Source organism: Zalophus californianus, chromosome 7, assembly GCF_009762305.2.
Source record: "Zalophus californianus isolate mZalCal1 chromosome 7, mZalCal1.pri.v2, whole genome shotgun sequence".
Taxonomy (NCBI): Eukaryota; Metazoa; Chordata; class Mammalia; order Carnivora; family Otariidae; genus Zalophus; species Zalophus californianus.
Window position 1 is genome coordinate 15,195,709 of NC_045601.1, and position 23,080 is coordinate 15,218,788.

Sequence of the window (23,080 nt, forward strand, 5' to 3'; positions counted from 1 at the left end):
ATGCCCAAGGTAAAAAGATGCAAATTGTGACATGAAACATAAAACACGGGGGGGAGAGTAAAAAAATAGAGTTTTAAAATGTGTTCAAACTTAATTTGTCACAAATCACCAATATATGTTATAAATACAAGTTGTTACATGTAAGCCTAATGGTAGCTACAAAGCAAAATCTATAGTAGATAAACAAAAAATAAGAAAAGAATCCAAGCAAACCACTGCTAGAATCATCAAACCACAAGAGAAGAGAGCAAGAGAAGAAACAGAGAAACAACAAAACAAACAAAAACAATTAACAAAACGGCAACAAGTACACACCCTATCAATAATTACTTTAAATGTAAATGAACTGAATCCTCCAACTAAAAGACATAAAGTGCCTGAATGAATAAAAGAACAAGATCCAACTATATGCTGCCTCCAAGAGACTCACTTCAGGTTTAAGGACACAAAAAGACTGAAAGTGAAGGAATAGAAAAAGATACCCCATGCAAACATAAACCAAAAGAATGAAGGGGTAGTTATACAAAATAAAATTCAAGAATTTAAGCAAAGACTGTAATAAGATTTTTAAAATCGTTACATAATGATAAAGGGGTCAATCCAGCAAGAGGGTAAAGCATTTGTAAATACTTATGCACCCAACAATGGAGAACCTAAATACCTAAAGCAAGCATTAACAGACCTAAAGAGAGGAATAGACAGCAATTCAAGAATAATAGAAGGCTTCAATCTCCCATTTTCAACAATGGATAGATCATCCAGACAAAAAAATCAATAGAGAAACAAGCGTCTGCCTTCGGCTTGGGTCATGATCCCAATGTCCTGGGATCGAGCCCCGCATTGGGCTCCCTGCTCAGCAGGAAGCCTGCTTCTCCCTCTCCCATTCCCCCTGCTTGTGTTCCTGCTCTCTCTATCTCTCTCTGTCAAATAAATAAATAAAATCTTAAAAAAAAAGAAACATTGGTCTTAAACAACACACTAGACTTAATGTGAGAGATACCTCATGGTCATGGACTGGAAAAAAAATTACCATTAAGATGTCTATACTACCCAAAGCCATCTACAGATTCAGTGTACTCTCTATCAAAATTCCAATGAGATTTTTCACAGAAAGAGAAAAAAAATCCTAAAATTCCTATGGAATCATGAAGACCCTGAATAGCCAAAGTAATCTTAAGAAAGAAGAGCAAAGCTGGAGGCATAAGCATCACACTCCCTGATTTTAAACTATGTTACAAAGCCATAGTAATCAAAAGAGTATGGTATTAGCATAAAAACAATGACATAGATCAATGGCACAGTACAGAAAATCCAGAAATAAACCCAAGCATATATGGTCAATTAATTTACAACAAAAGATCTAAGAATATACAATGAGGAAAAGATGGTCTCTTCAATAAAAAGTGATGGGAAACTGGACAGCCACATGCACAAGAATGAAATTGGACCCCTATCCTACACCATACACAAAAATCAATTCAAAATGGATTGACTTGAAAGTAAAACCTGCAACCATAAAACCAAAAAAACAAAAAAAGAGAAAGAGCTCCTTAACATCAATCTTGGCAATGATTTTTTTGGATTAGACACCAAAAGCAAAAGCAACAGAAGCAAAAATAAGCAAGTGGAACTATATCAAATATGCTAAAAATAACTTTAGCACAGCCCAGTGAAAAGGCGATCTATTAAATGAGGATAAAATATCTGCAAAACATATACCTGACTAGGGGTTAATATCAAAAAATATATACAGAACTCATACATCTCAAAAGCAGTAAAAACAATCTGATTAAAAAATAGGCAGAGAGGGCCCCTGGGTGACTCAGTCCATTAAGCATCCAACTCTTGGTTTTGGCTCAGGTCATAATCTCAGGGTTGTGAGATGGAGCCCTGCATCAGGCTCTGCGCTGGGCATGGAGCCTGCTTAAGATTCTCTCTCCCTCTTCCTCTGCCCCTCCCCCCCAACACTTGCATTCATGCTCTATCTTAAAAGAAAAAAAAAAATGGGCAGAGGACTGAATAGACATTTTTCCAAAAAGGACATACAAATTGGCCAACAGGTATATAAAAAGATGATCAACATCACTAATCATCAAGGAACGACAAATCAAAACCACAATGAGATATCACCTCACACCTGTTAGACTGGCTTTCATCAAAAAGACAACAGATAAGTGTTGATGAGAATGTGGAAAAAAAGAAATTCTTGTATACTGTTGATAGGACTATAACCTGGTGCAGCCACTGTGAAAAACAGTATAGCGGTTCCTCAAAAAATTTAAAAAATAACCCCTCACCATATGACCCAGCAATCCCATATCTGGACATATACCCAAAGGAATTGAAAGCAGGATTTCAAAGAGATATGTGCACTCCCACATTCACTGCAATATTATACATAATAGTCAAGATAGGGAAACAACCCAGGTGTCCATCAACAGATAAATGAACAAGTAAGATCTGACAAACCTAGATCCAGATATAATGGAATATTATTCAGCCAGGAGAAAAAAAGAAATCCTGCTATTTGTAACAACATGGATAGACCTTAATGCCTTATGTTAAGTGAAATAAGCCAAAGAGAGAGAGAGAGAAAAATACTATACGGTATCACTTAGATGTGGAATCTAAGGAGACAAAAATGTCAAACTCATAGAAACAGAGAGTAGAAAAGTGGTTGCCAGGGGTTGGCAGGTGGGACAGATAGGGAGAGGTTCGTAAGAATGTAAACTGTCAGATCAGATGAAAGAGGTCTGAGGATCTAATATAAATCATGATGACTATAACTGATAACACTATATCATATAATTAAAATTTGCTGAGAGTAGAACTTAAAAGTTCTCACCAAAAAAAAAAAAAGTGAGGTAATGGATATGTTAATTAACTAGATGGGAGGGGATCCTTTCACAAAGCCTACATATACCAAATTGCCACAACTTTAAATAGCTTATGATTTTATTTGTCAATTATACCTCATTAAAACTGAAGTTTTTAAAAATGAAGTCAACTCACAATTTCTGTTCTATTGATAGTATCTAAAGATTAACCAAAGGGCATCTGGGTGGCTCAGTCAGTTAAGCATCCGACTCTTCATTATGGCTCAGGTCATGATCTCAGGGTCATGAGATCAAAACTGCCTGAGATTCTCTCTCTCCTTTCCCTCTGCCCCTCCCACCATTCGCATGTAAATAAATAAATAAATAAATAAATAAATAAATAAATAAATATATATAAAATCTTTTAAAAAATAAAAACTAAAGATTAACCAAATGTTCCATGCAGGTTTTTGAATCATGTAGTTAATTCCAAGTACTTCTAGAACTGGCTTTCTTGCTACTCTTACCAGTGATGTCTTGTATTCGCTCTGTATTAACCTCAAACTATCACCATATAAATGCAATATTGCCTATATCAGATTTTTGGTATGGGCTATTTTTTTTATGACAGATGGCATTTGGATATAGAAAAGCTTTCCAAAATGTGATTTTGTCAGTTTTCTGTAAAGCTTGACAATCATCTTCAAAGTTTTTCCTGAAGACTTTTTTCTTCCTTCATTTTTCATCTTTTCAAAATCAATGACTATTTTTATGCTGCTTGGTCAGACAAGTAGGCTTTTGATTTACAACAGCTGTATTTTAATAGTGTACACACACATTTTCATTTCTGCCTTTATAATTCTTTTTTATCCATCAAGTTATAAGACACTGTTTTGTCCAAGGGTTTTGGAATCATTTCGGTCTTTTAATCTAATATAATCAAGTGGTTTTGCTATACATCTCATTATCATAAATTTTGTTTAGTTCTGGGTTTAACAATGGAATAGCTAAGCATGGACATATTTTCTTTCCCTTGATATCTGTCTCCATTTCATTCCCAAATTTAGAAGATTATTGCCATGAATAGTTCATTCACTGCTAATATACTTGAACTTCATTCCAGTTATTTCACACATCCTTCAAGTTTTTATAATTATAAAAATGTCATGATGGAAATCTACAGATAAGTATGAAAATATATACTTGTATACAACAGTGCTTTGGAATTAATACTGACAAGACTTCAAGAGGGAAAATATATGCTTATAGGACAATAAAACTTAACAGCAACCAAGAGTTGGCTCTCAGGTATATGGCTATTATTTGTTTTGTTTTGTTTTGTTTTGTTTTGTTTTTTCTCTTCTCCCAAAGTATTTTTTAAAAAGGCAGTAACAAATATAAAGACAAAGCTTATAACCATGTTACATTTAAATTCCAACATCTGCTTACATGCATCTGCTTCACATGAGAATGCTAAGCTAGGCAGGTGCTCAATAAAACCCTTAATTTCAAAGATGGCCAACACTTTTTACTTGCCAGTTGGATTGACCCTAAAAATCTAAATATGCCTGTCAGTCCTCATGTCTCCATTTAATGCAATCTCCACCACCTACATGGATGCCCTCTATCAAGTTGGGATCAAACACTGTTGGCTCCTTATTCAAAGGACCACAAGTTCATGTTAATAGGTGCAAATACATGAAATAGTCTATAAGGCCAGATATTTGTTCACTTGGTCTATAATCAGTGAACTTTGAAATGCAAGTACAAAACTCTACATTTCTTTAGTTTAATAAAAAAAAACCCATGCTTCATAGGTAATAATTAATTTCATCTATTAAAAGAAACCACACAAAACGATCTCTTTCTAAAACCATTACTCATTTGTTCTATAAGCCCAGAAAAAAGATGTAACTTCCTCTTGCCTCGGTTCATCTACATTAGCTCCTGACTGGATATGTTGGGGCACAGAGAAGGTCATTTTCTAGTCTTGTTTCCATAATAATTAGAGTTCTTCTCCCTGAACAAGAGCAACAGTCAAGTTTTAAAGGAACACCAGTTCTGAGAGAACCAACTGAAGGACCAAGTGTCACTTCAGCCAGTGATTCTTTCTACAAGCTCCTCTCAGGGATGAGAACCTAATTTATGGTTCCTTTGTATTACCTTTCTCCTAAAATATTAAGAGTTAACAGCTGAGTAAATAACCGGCATTCAGTAAAGACACCTGTTATTATCTCTTTAGTCCATAAAGATCTTAAAAGAAAATATCTTAAGATAAAATTCTCTATTAATAATTGAGGTGCTTCAAACAAAAGTTCTCAGTATTACAAATCTGTAGTGCATGGGTCATTCTGTGTTAAAAACTTCTGATAGTATGAACACATAATAGTACATGCACTTATTATGTTGTGACCATCCCAGATTCTTTGGTTAAAAATAAATCATGTCAAAAACAAACAAACAAACAAAAATAAATAAATATCAGGTGAAAGAATTTCATCTTCTAGATTTTGATTTTAAAACATTATTTCCTAATTTCCAGGAGAATGACAGTATGTTGATAGTAAAAATGAACAAACTCAGAAGTAACCTTGAAACCAATTCGATAGCAAGCTGTTGTTTCTCCCTACTTCTCCCATGCCAGCACAACCAGGTCATGAGTAGTTATTGACTCTCAAAATAAATGTTGAGCTTAGTGTTCTTACCTGGCACCCTCTTTGCCCAGTTGATCATGTGAACCAGCTCCCTGTCAGCAAGGTTGGTCAGCAAGCCCATCATCGAAGCCTCACTGAAGGGTCTGGAAGGATCGTAGTCGGAATAGATTATGGGGGGCTCAGCCTCCAGCAAGGCACTGACCATCTGATCGGCTGTCAGGGACAAGGCTGGGCTGTTCTTCTTAGTATGCTTAATCAAGAGCGGGCTTGGCCAAAGGCTGGAAGCCCTCATATCTCCGGAGGACCCCACTTCATTCCTGCCCTCCCCATCATCTCTCTGGCGCTTGTGTTTCAACATTCTCCCTCCTCTTCGGTCTTTCCGTATCCCTGAGAACACACACACAAAAAAAAAAAAAAAAAAAAAATACCCAGTTTTATTTCTTTTTCTCATGTAAACTTTCCTACTAAAACCAACTTCAATGCTAATAGCCTTTATTTTATTTACATAAATATTTTGAGGCACAGGTGTGCTAGTAAGTGTTTATCAACCAGCTGCCTAAGAGGAAAAAAGGGCTTTGATGTGTAGCATTCACTGATTTCCACCGAGTAAATACTCCACTGTGGTAAATTTCAAGCTACTTGTCTGATATCAAGTGGTTTACAAAACTCCTGGAGAGTTAACAGTGGACTTTTGTGAGCCAGTACAAGCCGATTCTGACAAACTGCTTGTGTGTGTGTGTGTGTGTGTGTGCACGCGCACGTCACAGATGCTATAAAAGGAACAGAATTATAATAATTACTTATTCTTGAAATATGGCTTAGCATCAAAGACTGTTTCTGCTATGAATATTCTTTTAACAGTAAGTTTAAAAGGCAATGAAAGAAGCACTTCCTAATTGTCCAAGTAGGCCTCTTAACGGAAGACACTGAAGGGGAATGACTTATCCGAAATGTATCTGACAACCTCTGGATCCCGCAGGTGCTCAGCGAGTCTTTGTGACTAAGCTGTATCTTATCACCTTACTTAGTACTTGACCTAAGACAGTCAAGTTGTTTACTTGGTTCTAAGATTTTCACAAATGTATTTCTGTTTCCCTAATATAAAAGCTTTAAAGCAGTTGAAAATAATTGCCCCCCAAAGGCTTACCCAACTGTGGTTCTCACTAACTAAATTATAGAGAGAAGGGGAATCCAATCTCTTTTGCAGTGATTCTTTGAGGTTTTAGCTCAGCATCGTAACCTGGAAAAGGCCATGCTCCGGTGCTGAAATATATCAGCAGAAACAAATATCTTAAAAAGACAAAAATTAACAGAAGCTTCCATATTTTCAAAAATATTCATCTCAGGGTGCCCGGGTGACTCAGTCAGTTAAGCGTCTGCCTTTGGCTCAGGTCATGATCCCAGGATCCTGGGATCGAGTCCTGCAAGGTAGGGCTCCCTGCTCAGCAGGGAGTCTGCTTCTCCTTCTCCCTCTGCCTCTCCCCCACTGCTTGTGCACTCTCTCTCTCTCTCAAATAAATAAAATCTTTAAAAAAAATAAAAAATTAAAAAATTAAGATTTATATGAAAAAATAATCATTTTGGTAAAAAGCTAACACTATTATTTTTAATATTAAAGATATGAGAATACACTTTGTAATATATTACCTGTTTTCTCACTCCATAACAAATGAATAACTAACGTCAGAACTTTGTTCTATTCTGTTCTGATTTGTCAAAGAATCTGGACAAATGTGTGGTGGAATTTTTTATGTGTAACTTTTATTCTTGTAGGTCTAGATTAAATATATTAGACAATGCCTTCAAAATATAACGAAGTCACAGACCCTTCCTATTTATTCAGTATTAAAATAAGCATTTCTCAGAACTCTTGGAATAAGTAATAATAGTAAAGATTATTATCACTAATACACACTCAGCACTCACCATATACTGTAAGCACTTTATATACACTTACATAAAAGCACTTTACAAGTAATTTAGTCCTCACAATAATCTTTAAAGTAAATACTGGGAAACAGCTCCGTAGGAAGGTCCAAGACCATTCTCTATTAAGTATGATTCCAGATCCTGGCTCTAAAATGAAGATGTTTTTCCAGTTAACAGTTTTAAAATTTAATCAATTATCAACAAAGTAGACGAATCTAAAAATATCCAGAAATAAAATAAGTCGGATGAGAACAGATGTATCTGAACTGCCATTGTCCTTAGGCACTTCAACTAGTTCATTGCCAGGCACGCTAATGAGATAAGAGCATCTGAATTAAGAAAGATGATACTTTCTACTCTCAGCTCATTAGTGCAGACCTGGAGTTATCACACCCATTGCTGGATGCTGCCTATATAAGCAAAATAAACTTTTTAAAATTAGAGTAACTAGGAGAGTGGGGAGATGTGAAATCAAGTCACATGGAGATCAACTGAGGAACTAAGAGGGGTTATCATAGAGAAAAGAAGACTTGGAGGAAACATGAGTGTCACCCTCAACTGGGCTATCCTGTAAAGATGGTGTTATGGTCTGAATGTTTGTGTCCCCAAAAATTCATATGTTGAAATCTAATCCCAAAGTGATGGTACTTGGAGGTGGAGCCCTTGGTAGGTAATTAGGTCATGAGAGTACAGCCCTCATGAATGGGATTAGGGCCTTTCTAAGAGGCCAGAGAGCTAGTAGGAGCTTGCTCTCTCTACCATGAGAGGATACAAGAAGACAGCTCTCTCAAGCCAGGAAGCAGACCTTATTCAGACAGCAGATCTGCTGGCACCATGATCTTGGACTCCTCAATCTCCAGAACTGTGAAAAATAAACATTTGTTGTTTAAGCCACGCAATCTATTGTATTTCAGTTATAGCAGCCCAAACTAAGTGAGAGATGGGTTCAACTTGCTCTTTATGAGCCCAAATGGTAACACAGAAGAAATATGTGGAAACTATGAGTAGAGTTCAATATGAGGAAGCAGTTTGCAATAGTCAAAGCTGACAATAAAGGTAGAATCTGCTGCCATGGGAAATGATACTTGGATCATTGGAGATTCCCAATAATAAGCTACACAAAGACTTTATGAGGATGTTACTGGAGGGATTATCCAGTGAGCATTTGCACTAGGTGACCTTCAATATACTTTCTCAAAACTGTATGACTCTAAGGTCTTCCATTTGTGATGTAAGACCACTAGTCTTAGAGTGAAAAATCGGGGGGGCGGGGAGGAATCAAAAGCAAAAACTTCCTTTAGGGTCACATTCCTTAGGAAATTTTGAGGTCAAAATTTTGAAAAGATGAACTGTGATTAAAGTTTACCTACTTTGGGTGGGGACTGGGATAAAAAATTACATTGTTCTTCAGTGTTAGTGTATTATTCAAATATTCTTTATTTCCCTACTCTACAACTTTAGAAAAAGATTGGTAATGTGAACAGATCTTATAGGAAATCTGTAGCAGCAATAAAAATCTTTTAATATCCAATCTACATGGAAAGATAAAAGCAAGGGATTTGACTAAAGAAAAAATGTAAAAATTATATTGTTTTTCCTAAGATGAAATCAGGAGTTACCTGATCACAACAACACATAAGCATTTTATTTCCTAAAAATAAGGACTATGCTTTCTATTATAAATGTAATTTATTTTTTAAAGATTTCAAAAGTAAAGACAATGGAATAGAAGGTTAACACAACAAAACAAAACACAGTATTACCACCCACTTTAAAAGGCCCTGGCAGTCATAGTACAGACGAAATGATTTCCAAAAAAGGATTTTAGATTCAACACAGGTACTAATAGCAGCAGTTATCAAATTTATCAAAGTATTTGTTCATTTGGTAAAAATGTATTCACTACTTATAATGTATATTCACAGATGATACAGTGTAAACAAAGATAGATCATGTTACCCTCCATTAAGTTTTCAGGTTGGAGGGAGAAAGACATCAGTCAAGAATCATTCAGTACTCACTGGATGGATGAATGAATGAATGAATGAATGAACAAACAGACTGCCCAAAATACAATGGAAGGGAGGAGGTGAGTCAAGGAGGAGGAGACAAAGAAAGCTTCTCCAAGAGAAGTTACATTTAAGCCAAATTGCAAAATTTCCTTTCTTGGAGAAATTTAGAAGTAGTCTACTCAGAATGAGTTGAGTCTCACAAATATATGATCTAGGTTGTTGAACACAAGACAAAAATGGGCACAGGTTTAGCACGTAGAATAATGAGACACAATTGGAAAGATCAAGGTGAGAGTTGAATATTTATAAAATCATCAAATATTCCAGTAGGTAAAGGTGGATTCAATTAGCATTAACAAATATTTTCTCTAATTTACCCCTAAATGTACTATATTTTTCAAATGCCAAAGTCCCCACAAAATGTACAAACAGGGGACGCCTAGGTGGTTCAGTAGGTTGAGTGTCTGCCTTTGGCTCAGGTCATGATCCCGGGGGCCTGGGATCCAACCCAGTGTCCCGGTCTCTGCTCAGTGAGAAGCCTGCCTCTCCCTCTCCCTCTGATCCTCCCTGCCCTCCCCCCTTCTCTCTCTCTTTCAAATAAATAAAATCTTTTAAAAATGAAACAGAACAAAAATAGAAAATCATACATTTTATTTGTCCAACTGCATGTAGTAGGATCCTAGGACACAGCTCAATGAGGAAGAAATCCTTTTCCACTTGTAAGTAGTAATTGTCACATTACCAGTGATATATCAGTGTCATTTACCAGTAACAATATTGCACAAATATTTTATAGTAGTTAAAAAAAATCAAATTGGAATTGAGTGGAAGAAAGTAAAAAAAACTGACCCAATTTCTACTTCTATTTTAACCTAGGTTAAACGAGAATCACACATCAAAACCAATGATTACAGGCTGTGTTGCTATGGAACATACAGCCAGTTCTTCATTACACAGAGTGATGGGGCATAGGAATGGCATGCATAACTGAAATCCAAAAGTAAAATTAAAAACCTTATGCTCCCCACCAAGACATTTTCCAGAATTATTTGTAGAGCAGCAACTTAGATTGATATGTATTGTATTTAAGCTCATTCCCCTTTGTCTAACTTATGTTAACTATCAGTAAAAAAAAACAAAAGACCAAAAATGAGTTCACAAAGCAAAGGGGGAAAAAAAGGCAATTAGCTTAGATCATGCAAATATGAAACAGGCAGCCTCTTGACAGGCGAGACACTTATTTGCAGCAAATAGCATTTTAGCTTGTAATACCATATAAACAAGATGTAGTGTCATTCAGTACACAAAAATGTCCTTTTCCAGAGTGGCTGAATAAAATATTCAGCAGCACAACACAAATGTCCTGCAATGGATATACCAGAGTATACACATTATTAGCTCTCAGGTTGTGTCACTGATTAGGCAACACTTGCATCAAAGCAAACTTCTTTACACTCCCTTCTTAAAATGTTAAGCTTACAATAATTCAAGGATTACCCACTGGTTTCCTATGAGGGATTGAGAAAATAAATTACCTCTCCTCCAGCAAGCCCACCATTAAATGTGAAATGCCACCAGTTTGAATTTTATCCCCTTGGGTTAAGCCTTCTCTAATATCCTTGTCACACTGTTGTAAGGATTTAGAAAGGCTGAGTATAGAACTTCCACTTAGCAGCACACAAAGTCCATTTGAGTGATTCTAATCCACTAGGAAGTGTTAACTTAAGAGAATTTATTGAAGTAAGTAACACCGGCAACTGGTATGGGAATAAAAGGGAGAGAGAAGGTGCACAGAGCTCTCTCTAGGTTACAGCAAGCAGAGGGAATCTCTTCCAAGGCTGCCTGGGATCTGAAAGATATTCTGTAAGGCAGCTCAGGGCTGAGTTCTGGCAAGGAGAAAGGGTCTAAAGACCTATCAATTGCTTCAAAAATTATGTCCTGGCCTTAAAATAAAAACATCTGTCCTAATGTATCACATGAGGTAGTTTGAAAGATTACTTCTAATTAACCTCAGAGTTTAATCATTCTCTTTTTTTTTTTATTCTTTAAATTCTTTGGCTTGGCTGTTGTATCTCAGGAAAAATTAATGTGTTATCTGAATATTCATTAATTAAAAGAATTCATTAGATTATTTGCTTATAATGCATTCTCCTTTTTAAACTTTCTTTTTCTGACATGATCTTTTTTCTTAATACCCTGTGCCTCTACAAAAATCAAGTATAACTTTAGTAATTTTTCCAGTTCCCTAAGACTAATGTATTATTAAATATTTCAAACATTTGCATAATCACTTTTCTTTTGTTTCTCAATAATTATTCATGAGATACTAAAAAGCCAGACAAAGAAATACACTAAAAGCGTTTTAATTCAATATGCTGAAGAAAACAGAAGCACTAATTAAGAATTAAATAAAGTTAAGAGCTAAAAAAAACCTGCTCCAGAGAAACTCCCCTCCATCAATTCTAATGTTTTATTTTCAAATACTAGAAATTAACCCTATAAGGTAGGAGCTGTTATAGTCCCCCATCTAACAGAAGAAATAAGTTTAGAATAACTAGCATGCCCTAGCTCCTCCCAAGAGCAGCTCAGAGATTTGAGCCTAAGTGAATTATGTAACCATAAACTATAATTAATATTGTGTTGACCCCTAAGTGTACCAGGTCAAGGGACTATGAATTATCCAGTTTTTTCAGAGCAACTTAATGCTCTACCCCTTCCTTCTTTCACATCCAACAAATCACCACAACCTAGTATTCCTTCATGTATTTCTTCTTCCTTGAGCCTCTTTCTGTCTTTACTGCCATCCTGGTTCATGCCCCTATCCCTTCTTGCCTAAATCAATGCAGTAGCTCCTAATGCGTTTCCTTGCCTACCTTCAATCTCCCTTCCAATCCAATTCCGTGGCAGCTGGTTCATCTTCATTACACACCCATTTCACCCTGTTATTGTCTGTCTTAGTCTCTCAAAGATTTCCTTACCTTACAGCAGGCATTCTTTAACTATGCTCTGAAAACTTAGCAGTTCTGAGGAAGTATCAGAGGTGGTGTAGTCGGGGCTACTGGTCACCCCATTTTTCCCCTTTGTCTAAAGCATCTATGTTTGAATGTGAGTGTGTGTGTGTGTGTGTGTGTGTGTGTGTGTGTGTGTGTGTGTTGTATTGGGATTAGGGAAAACACATTTCTAAGGGGGTTTACTGATTTTATTTTACATACTGATTTTATTTTACATTCACTGACACACTGAGTAAAATCACACATTACATTAAGACTCATGAGTTTCCACAAATAATCCCAAGGTACTTTTCAAGGCTATCTTTACAATTTCCCTCCACAACTTTTATTTTTATGAAACAGGATTGGACCTGTACCACTTTTTATATAATACTTTCCAACTATCTTTGCTGTTCCTACCCCTCTTATACTGGCCTCCGAAACCCAAGTAAAACTTCATTTCAGCCATAGTCAATCTTGGATGCACCCCAGTCTAGTGGCTCTACTTCCTCCATTCTTGTACCTTTTCTTTCCTGTGCCATTCATTGAACAATGATCATATGCTACCTTCTATGTTTAGTTACACCTGAGTTCCCCCTCCCTGAGCTATGGCCTGGAACTCTCTCCAGCCAGGAAGCTGGAGCAGTGTAGACTCACTTCATTTAATTTCTCTTTTTCAAGAGACAATGCCCCACACTGCCTGATATCGAAGGTTATCAGGTAACTGTTATTGAAACAGTTGTTTCAAATATTTTTATCCAGTTTTTTAAAGATGTTTCTGGTGGGAGGCAATATGGTTAAAACTGAAAATACACAAATCTGCTACTATAGCTAGAAAGAAACTTCATCATCTCCCTGTCAATAACTGATAGTTTAAGTAGACAGAAAATCAATATAGATAAAGTTGACCTCAACAACACTATCAATCAACTTAATCTAGCTAATATTTATAGAATACTCCATCAAACAACAGATGAATACACATTATTCTCAAGTTCCAAGATAGAGCACATTCTGGGCCATAAAAACACCCTTAACAAATATTAAAAAGAAAAATAATACAAACCATTAAATAAACTAAAAAGTACTGAAGTAAACTAGGAATCAATAATAGAAAGATACCTGGAACATTCCCAAATATTTGCATATTAAACAACATACTTCTAAAGAACATATGGCTCAAGGAAGAAGTCTCAATAGAAATTTTTAAGAATTTTTAACTAAATGAAAATGAAAATAAAACTTATCACCATATGTGGCATGTAGGAAAAGCAATACTCATAGCATTAAAGAAGAAAACTTAAAGCACTACATTCACACATTAGATAAGAAATGTATATCAATAACCCAAGCTTCCACCTTAGGAAACTAGAGAAAGAAGATCAAGCCTAAAGCAAGCAGAAGAGAAATAATAAAAATCAGAGCAGAAATTAATTAAAATGAAAGTGGGAGCACAACAAAGAAAATCATGAGACAAAAACTGGTTCTTTGAAAAGATCAACAAAATTGATAAACTTCTAACCAGGATAATGAAGATAAAAGAAAGAAGACATAAATTACCAGTATCACAAATGAAAGAAAAGTCACCATTAGTGGCCCCAAGGACATTAAAAGGTTATTAAAGAAATATCATGAGCAACTCTATGCCCACAAATCTGATAATTTAGATGAAATATACTAGTTCCTTGAAAGACACAAACTACCAAAACTTATAACAGGAGATACGAATAACTTGAATATCTCTAATCAATAAAATAAATTGAATTGATAATTAATCATCTTCCCAAAAATTCACCAGACACAGGTGGTTTAATGAGTTGTTTCTAAAATAACCATTTAAGAATGAAACCATGTCAATTCACTATGGTCTCTTTCAGAAAACAAAAGCAGAGAAAGCACTTTCTAATTTATTCCATGAGTCCGGCAGTACTCTGATACCAAAATCAGATAAAGACATTACAAGAAAGAAAAACTATATTGGTCAATATCTCCCCTGAGCATTGGCACAAAAATCCTCAACAAACATCATGAAGTCAAATCCAGAATGCATAAAAGGAATTACACACCATGACCAACTGGGATTTTTTCCAGTTGTAAGGGCAAGTTCAACAATTGAAAAGAAATCACTATTAATCCACCACTACAATAGAGAAAACAGGAGAAGTCATATGATCATATTAATTGACACATAAAAAGCATTTGACAAAACTTAATAACCATTCATGACTTAAAAAAAAAACTCTCAGTAAAGTAGCAATAGGTAATAACTTCAATTTATTAAAAGACATCTGTCAACAAAACAAAACAAAACACAAAAAATCTAAAGCTAACATCTCCTTAATGATTAAAAGCTGGATGCTTTCCCCCTAAAATCAGGAACAAGGCAAGAATGTCCTCTGTCACTCCTTATTCAACATCACACTGAAAATCCTATTGTAATGAAACAAGAAAAATAAATTAAATGTATACAGATTGTAAAGGAAGAAAAAAACGGTCTACATTCACAGATGACATGATTACATATGCAGAAAATTCCAATGAATTGACAAAAAACAAAAACAAAAAAACAAAACAAAACAAAACAACCCCCCTTCTCCCAGAACTAAGAAGTGATTACACCAAGGTTAAACAATACAAGGTCAATATACAAGGGTCAACTGCTTTCCTTTACATCAACAATGAACAACTGGAACTTGAAATTTTAAAAATAATACCACCTACAATAGTATATGAAATGAAACACTAAGGTATAAACTATGTACAAACTATACACAGGATCTCTATGTAGAAAACTAAAACACTGATGGAAAAATAAAAGACAATCTAAAAAACTGAAATGGTCATGAATCAGAAGTTCAATATTGTTTATGTTCATAGTGTTCAGTACTATCAAATGTCAGTTCTTCCCAACTTGAACTATAGATTCAGTGCAATCCCAATCAAAATCCCAGCAACCTATTTTGCAGAAATCGACAAACTGATTCTAATGTTTAAATGAAAAGGCAAAAGACCCAGAACGGTGTTTAATACTAAAAGAGAACTGAAATACTTTAGAAATTGGGGGACTTTCACTATTTGATTTCAAAATTTACTATAAAAGCTACAGTAATAAAGACCGTGTGGTATTGGTGAAAGAATACACTAGTAGCCCGGCGGACCAGAAGAATGAGTCCAGAAATAGAACCACACAAATATAGTCAACTTATCTTTGACAAAGGAGAGAAGGAAATTAAATGGAGAAAAGATAGTCTTTTCAACAAATTTTTTGTAAAAGAGTCTAAACACAAACTTTACACCCTACACAAATATTAATTCAAAGTGGATCACTGACCTAAATGATAATGAGAAACTAAAACCTTTTGAAGAAAACAGAAAAAATTCTAATGATCTTGAGTTTGGTGGTTTTTAAACACAATACCAATAACACAACCTATTAAAAAAGGAAATTAGTAAGTTGGACTTGCATTAAAATTAAAATTTTTAAAAAAAAATTCTACTCTGAAAAAAAATGCTGTTAAAAGAATAAAAAAGATAAGCCACAGACTGGGAAAAATATTTGCAAAATACACAGTGGATAAAAGACTTGTAATGAAAATATACAAAGAACTCTTAAAACCCAATAAAAAGAAAACAACAACAACAAAAAAGCTTTTAACGGGCAAAAGAACTAAAAAGGCACCTCATATATAGAGAGAGATAGATATAACTGGTAAAGAAAAAAACATGAAAAGATGCTCAATATCACTTGTTATTCAGAATTTGCAAATTAAAACAACAATAAAGTATCAATATAGACCTATTAAAGTGGTTAAAATCCAAAACACTAACAAATACCAAGTGCTGACAAGAATGTGAAGCAGCAGAAACTCTCATTCATTCCCGGTGAGAATGCAAAAATGGTACAGCACACCTACTTTGGAAGACAGGTTGGCAGTTTCTTATGAAGCTAAACACAGTCTTACCACATGGTCCAACAACTGTGCTCCTAGGTATTCACCCAATGATTTCAAAACTAACGCCCACACAAAAATCTGCATTCAAATGTTTATATCAGCTCCATTCATAATTTCCACAAACTGGAAACAACCATGATGTCTTTCATAAATGAAGGAATAAACAAAACAGTGGTACATCCATACAGTTGAACACTATTCAGTGATAAAAAGAAATAAGCTATCAAGCCATGAAAAGATACAGATGAAATGTAAATGCATGTTGCTAACTAGCCAGTCTAAAAAAAGTTACATACTATATGATTCCAATTATAGGGCATTCTAGAAAAGACAAAACTACAGAGATGCTAAACAGATCAGAGGTCACCGGCGGTTCAAGGCAAGAGGGAGAGGTCAAATGGATGAAGCACAGGATATTTTATAAGGTAGAGAAACTTCTATGTTACAGTAATAGAAACTCTTTTACAGTAATATGTTACTGTAATGATGAATACAAGACATTAAGTATTTTCCAAACCCATAAAACTTTACAGGACAAAGAATAAACTTAACATATGCACATTTTATTTTTTTTTTTAAGATTTTATTTATTTGTCAGAGAGAGAGGGAAAAAGAGACAGAGAATTAAGCACAAGCAGGGCAGCGACAGGCAGAGGGAGAAGCAAGCTCCCCGCATAGCAAGGAGCCCGATGCGGGACTCGATCCCAAGACCCCTGGATCATGACCTGAGCCAAAGGCAGCCATTTAACCAACTGAGCCACCCGGGCATCCCTACATATGCACATTTTAAAAATCCATTTAGAAAAATCTGAGGATTCCAGGGTGCAATGAAGAATGTTACAAAAGAGGGGTGCCTGGGTGGCTCAGTTGGTTAAGCGACTGCCTTCGGCTCAGGTCATGATCCTGGAGTCCCAGGATCGAGTCCCACATCGGGCTCCCTGCTCAGCAGAGAGTCTGCTTCTCCCTCTGACCCTCTTCCCTCTTGTGCTCTCTATCTCTCATTCTCTCTCTGTCAAATAAATAAATAAAATCTTAAGAAAAAAGGATGTTACAAAAGAATCCAAATGTATGAACCAATTTTACTGAAGGAGGTAGAGAAATAAGGTATTAACTTAAGTAATTTGGAAACGAGTGGAGTCAGTTAAGACTAAAGGCAAAAGGAACTGGACACAAACACTGTTCAGGTGATAAATTGTTAACAACTGTGAAACCACTATATAGGTATAATGGAATTAAATGATTAAGTAGATGAATAGCAGATGGTGGGAGCATGAATCACACTATTGGAGTACAAAGTGACAGGTATGTAAAAGGAGGCTAGAATGATCCATGTTACTACTATAATGGTTACATTTGGAGACCCAGTATATATTCACGTTTACCTTACCAAAGATACAGATAGTTATATATAACAAGAAATGGGAGCCTGGGTGGCTCAGGCAGTTAAGCATCTGACTCATGATTTCGGCTCAGGTCATCATCTCAGGGTCATGGGATCTAGCCCCACGTCGGGCTCTGTGCTCAGTGACCAGTCTGCTTGACATTCTCTCCCCCTGCCCCTCCCCCCTCCACTCCATGCGCACACATGCATGCACACTCTTTCTCTCAAATAAAACTTTAAAATATATTATAGATTTGTGTATACAGATGGGCTAATACACACACATATATCTCCTTGCACAGTCAGCTTAGAGGGCCTAGAGGTAACAATATCCCAGTAACAGCAAGTATGTCTATGGCCCAGATCTTGGTTTCCAATAAGAGAATCATCACCCCATAAAGAAATGGCTGATTCTAGGACAGAGGCAAGAAATACAAGATGAGTCTGAACCATCTTGTACTGACAGAAAGAAAGTGCTCCAGAACAAAAATCCTGCAATGGTCGGTGTACATCAAAGGGACACAGGAGCCAACTGAAAGAGCTCCCAACGTCAAAGCTGGAGCAATGTGGACAGAAAAATAAATACAACAGTGTGAGATTATGCCCCCAGACATAAATATCCATGAGTCTATACTGATGACTAAATACATAAATTAATGGAAAAGAATAGGCAATTCCAAATAATTTACGCAGATACTCCACCCTTAGGAAGGGGAGCATAACTCCCTACTCCTAAAGTACAAGCTGCACATAGTAACTTCCTTCCTTCCTTCCAAAAAGGACTAAATGGAAAAGGAAAAGAAAAGAGTCACTTTACAGTTCACAAATCTCACAAATACTGCCTCAAGCCAGGTGATCAGTGTTAACATCAACAGCAATAACTCATATTGATAGTACATACCCTTGATATGATGTGATGACAATGGCAGTTTATCTCTGTGGCCTCCCTCCTAAAAACAGATTCACCCCAGTCTAACCATGAGAAAACATAAAACAAATCCAAATTGAGGGACATTTAACAAAATATCCGACCAGAGATCCTCAAAACAAATAATGTAAGACGTTAACAATAAAGGAAACTATGTATGGGTATACAAGAACTCTCTGTACTGTCTTTGCATTAATATTGTAAACCTAAAACCAATCTAAAATAAAAAATTTACTTTTAAAAATCAAAGGCAAAATAGTGAGCAAGAAGTGCCTTTACCTAATATAAAAATTAATTTTATTCTGTCCCTTCATTGTTTGGAATAATAAGTCACTGCCTTTCATGCTGTTATGTTGAAGGAGAACTTCTGAATCATCCCACCTGAGAATCTGAGTCAAAATATGATTCTATAATCTTCTAAGATTGAATCATGAAAAAATATTAGCAAATTGAATTCAACAATACATTAAAATGATTATACACCATGATCAAGTGGGATTTATTCCAAGGATTCAAGGATGGCTTAATATTCACAAATCCATCAATGTGATACACCACATTAACAAAATGAAGAATAAAAATCATATGATCATCTCAATAGATGCAGAAAAAGCATTTAACAAAATTCAACATCCAATTATGGTCAAAACTCTCAACAAAGTGAGTATAGAGAGAAAATACTTCAACATAATAAAGGCCATACATGACAAACCCACAGCTAACATACTCAATGTTGAAAAGCTGAAATCTTTTCCTCTAAAATCAGGAATAAGATAAGGGTGCCACTACTGCCATTTGTATTCACATAGTAGGGCAAGAAAAATAATTAAAAGGCATTAAAATTGGTAAGAAAGAAGTAAAACTGTCACTATTTGCAGATGACTTGATACCATATATAGAAAACTCTAAAGACGCCACTAAAAAACTGTTAGAACAATAAATGAATACAGTAAAGGTATAGAATACAAAATTAATATATAGAAATCTGTTATGTTTCTATATACTAATAATGAAATATCAGAAAGAAATTAAGAAAACACTCCCATTTACAACTGAATCAATTCCTAGGAATAAATTTAACCAAGGAAGTGAAAGACCTGTACAGTGAAAACCACAAGACACTGATAAAAGAAACTGAAGAAGACACCAAAAAGTGGAAAATACTCCATGCTCATGAATTGGAAGAATTAATTATTGTTAAAATATCCATACTACCCAAGGCAATCTATACATTCAATGCAATCCCTATCAAAATCCCAATGGCATTTTTCATAGAACTAGAACAAATGGGGATGCCTGGGTGGCTCAGTCAGTTAAGCATCTGCTTTTGGCTCAGGTCATGATCCCAGGGTCCTGGGATCGAGTTCTGCATTGGGCTCCTTGCTCAGCGGGGAGTCTGCTTCTCCCTCTGCCTGCAGCTCCCCCTGCTTGTGCTCTCTCTCTCTCTCTCTCTCTCTGACAAATAAATAAAATCTTAAAAAAAAAAACTAGAACAAATAATTCTAAAATTTGTATGGAACCACAAAAGACCCTTAATAGCCAAAACAATCTTGAGAAAAACAAAGCTGGAGATTTCACACTCCTGATTTCAAACTATACTCCAAAGCTATAATAAGCAAACAGTGTAGTATTAACATAAAAACAGACATACAGATCAATGTAACAGAATAGAGGGTTTAGAAATAAACCCACACTTATATGGTCAATTCTTTTATGACAAAGAAACCAAGAATATACAATGGGAAAAGGACAGTCTCAGCAATATATGATACGTGGAAAACTGGACAGCCACGTGCAAAAGAAGGAAACTAGACCATGTCTTACAGTATATACAAAAATTAACTCAAAATTGATTAATGGCTTGAATGTAATATTTGAAAGTGTAAAATTCCTAGAAGAAAACATAGGCAGTAAGCTCCCTGACATTGGTCTTAGCAAAGTTATTTTTTATCTGACTTCAAAGGCAAGGGGGGAAAAAAAATAAATAAAAGGAACCACATCAAACTAAAAAGCCTCTGCACTGCAAAGGAAGCCATCAACAAAACGAAAAGTCCAGCTACTGAATGGGAGAAAATATTTGCAAATTGTATATCCAATGAGGGGTTAATATCCAAAATATATTAAGAATTCACACAACTTAGGGGTGCCTGGGTGGTTCAGTCATTAAGCGTCTGCCTTCGGCTCAGGTCATGGTCCCAAGGTCCTGGGATTGAGCTCCGCATCGGGCTCCCTGCTCCACGGGAAGCCTGCTTCTCCCTCTCCCTCTGCCCCTGTTCATGTTCCCTCTCTAGCTGTCTCTCTCTCTGTCAAATAAATAAATAAAATCTTTAAAAAAAAAGAATTCATGCAACTTAACAATAAAACATAAACAACCAGATTTAAAAATGGACAGAAAATCTGAATAGACAGGTTTACAAAGAAGACATACAGATGGCCAACAGGCACATGGAAAGATGTTCAATGTCCCTAATTATCAGGGAAATATAAATCAAAACCTAAATGAGAGATCACCTCATACCTGTTAGAATGACTATTATCATTCTATGATATGGGGGCGCTTAGGTGGCTCAGTCAGTTAAGCATCTGACTCTTGATTTCGACTCAGGTCATGATCTCAGGGATATGAGATCCAGTCTTGGGTCAGGCTCCATGCATGGAGCCTGCTTAAGATTCTCTCGCTACCTCTCCCTCCCCCACCCCTTTCTCCCTCTCAAAAAAAAAAAAAAAAAAAAAAAAAAAAGACAAGAAAAAACAAGTGTTAGAAAGGATGTGGAGAAAAGGGAACACTTGTGCACTGTTGGTATGAATGTAAATCGATACAGCCACTGTGGAAAACAGGATGGAGATACCTCAAAAAATTAAAAATAGAACTACTGTATGATCCAGCTATTTCATTTCTGGGTGTTTATCCAAAGAATAAGAAAATGCTAATTCAAAAAGATATATGCATGCACCCTGTGTTCATTAAAGCATTATTTACAACAGTAAAGATATGGCAACAGCCTATGTGTTCACTGATGGATGAACAGATGAAGTCAAAAAGTGCATAAATATACAATGGAATACTATTTAGCCATAAAAGAGAAGGAAATCTTGCCATTTGCAACCACATGGATGAACCTGAAGGTATTATGCTAGGTGAAATAAGTCAGAGAGAGAAAAACAAATATTGTATGATTTCACTTATATACAGAATCTAAAACACAAAACAAATGAACACATAAAGCAAAACAAACTCATAAATAAGGAGAACAAATTAGTGGTTACCAGAAGGGAAGAGGGTTGGAGGAGGGGGTGGGCAAACCGGGTTGAAAGGACCCAACTGTGCGGTGATAGATGGTAACGAGACTTAATGGTGGTGATCACCCTGTAGTATAAACAAATATTGAATTATAATATTATGCACCTGAAATGTATGTAACATTATATGCCAATTTCACCTCAGTTATATATATAATTATATCATAGTGATGGCATTGTCTGTGGAGAAGACCATAAAGCTGGTCAAGAGAAAAAGTTAAGGCATCAGAAACAATAGCCCATAAATGGAAACTACAAAGATGATACTTTTGCTGCTTAAAAAGTTTTCATCTCCATCTTCAGGATGCAGAATAAGCTTTCTGATTGGGCTCATAAATTTCACCCTGTTGTATCTTTTTATCCTTTCCTAAAATATAAGGATAGAGAGAGATACAGATAGAGAAATAGAGAAAGAGAAGTGAAGATAGAGGTAGAAAGAGAAAGAGAAATCTGTCTAGAAGGTTCTTCCTCTTTCATGTCGCTTCTCCTTTTCCTTATCTATTTAACTCCTACTTATCTCTTTGAATCCAGTCCAACATCCCTTCCTCAAGGAAATTTTCTCTGATCCTCCAAGCTAAGCAATCAACTAAATGCTGTTCTCATAGCACCCAGGGCTGCTCCTTCTCAGCATTTACCGAAATTACAACTAAAATATCAATTTATACTTTTTTATTTTCTTAAAGATTTTGTTTATTTGTTTGACAGAGAGAGAGAGATAGTGAGAGATAGCGAGAGCAGGAACACAAGCAGGAGGAGTGGGAGAGGGAGAAGCAGGCTTCCCGCCGAGCAGGGAGCCTGATGCGGGACTCGATCCCAGGACCCTGGGATCAGGACCTGAGCCGAAGGCAGACTACTAACGACTGAGCCACCCAGGCGCCCCTACACATATTTAAATGACTGTGTAATCTCAAACTGGTTACAGGGATGGAGTCAACATATTCCACATGGAGTCAACATTTTATAACCTCCCAATCTAACACAATTCTGTAGTGGGCCTCAAATTTATTGTATGTATGAATATAGTGTGGTTAGTATCATTTTCAGAGCTAATACCCTCTTCTAACACCACTAAAATAATTACCGCAATAAAACTGGCTCCCAGATATTTAACAACATG

At 35.8% G+C, this 23,080-nt stretch overlaps 1 protein-coding gene and 1 long non-coding RNA gene across 5 annotated transcripts in view; one reads left to right on the plus strand and one right to left on the minus strand.

The window, feature by feature from the left end:
- The window catches only part of ESR1 (estrogen receptor 1), a 380,127-nt gene that overhangs the window by 146,637 nt on the left and 210,410 nt on the right, over positions 1-23,080 (minus strand). For 3 of the 4 annotated variants that reach the window (XM_027603414.2, XM_027603412.1, XM_027603413.1), the window contains one exon: positions 5,522-5,857. The exons of the other annotated variant lie outside the window; for it this stretch is intronic. In XM_027603414.2, the coding sequence (XP_027459215.1) occupies positions 5,522-5,857 (336 nt within the window). The remainder of the gene's footprint in view (positions 1-5,521; positions 5,858-23,080) is intronic. 4 annotated transcript variants of the gene reach the window in all.
- Positions 1-23,080, plus strand: part of LOC113927530 — a 46,350-nt gene that overhangs the window by 9,594 nt on the left and 13,676 nt on the right. The gene's annotated exons all lie outside the window — the stretch shown is intronic.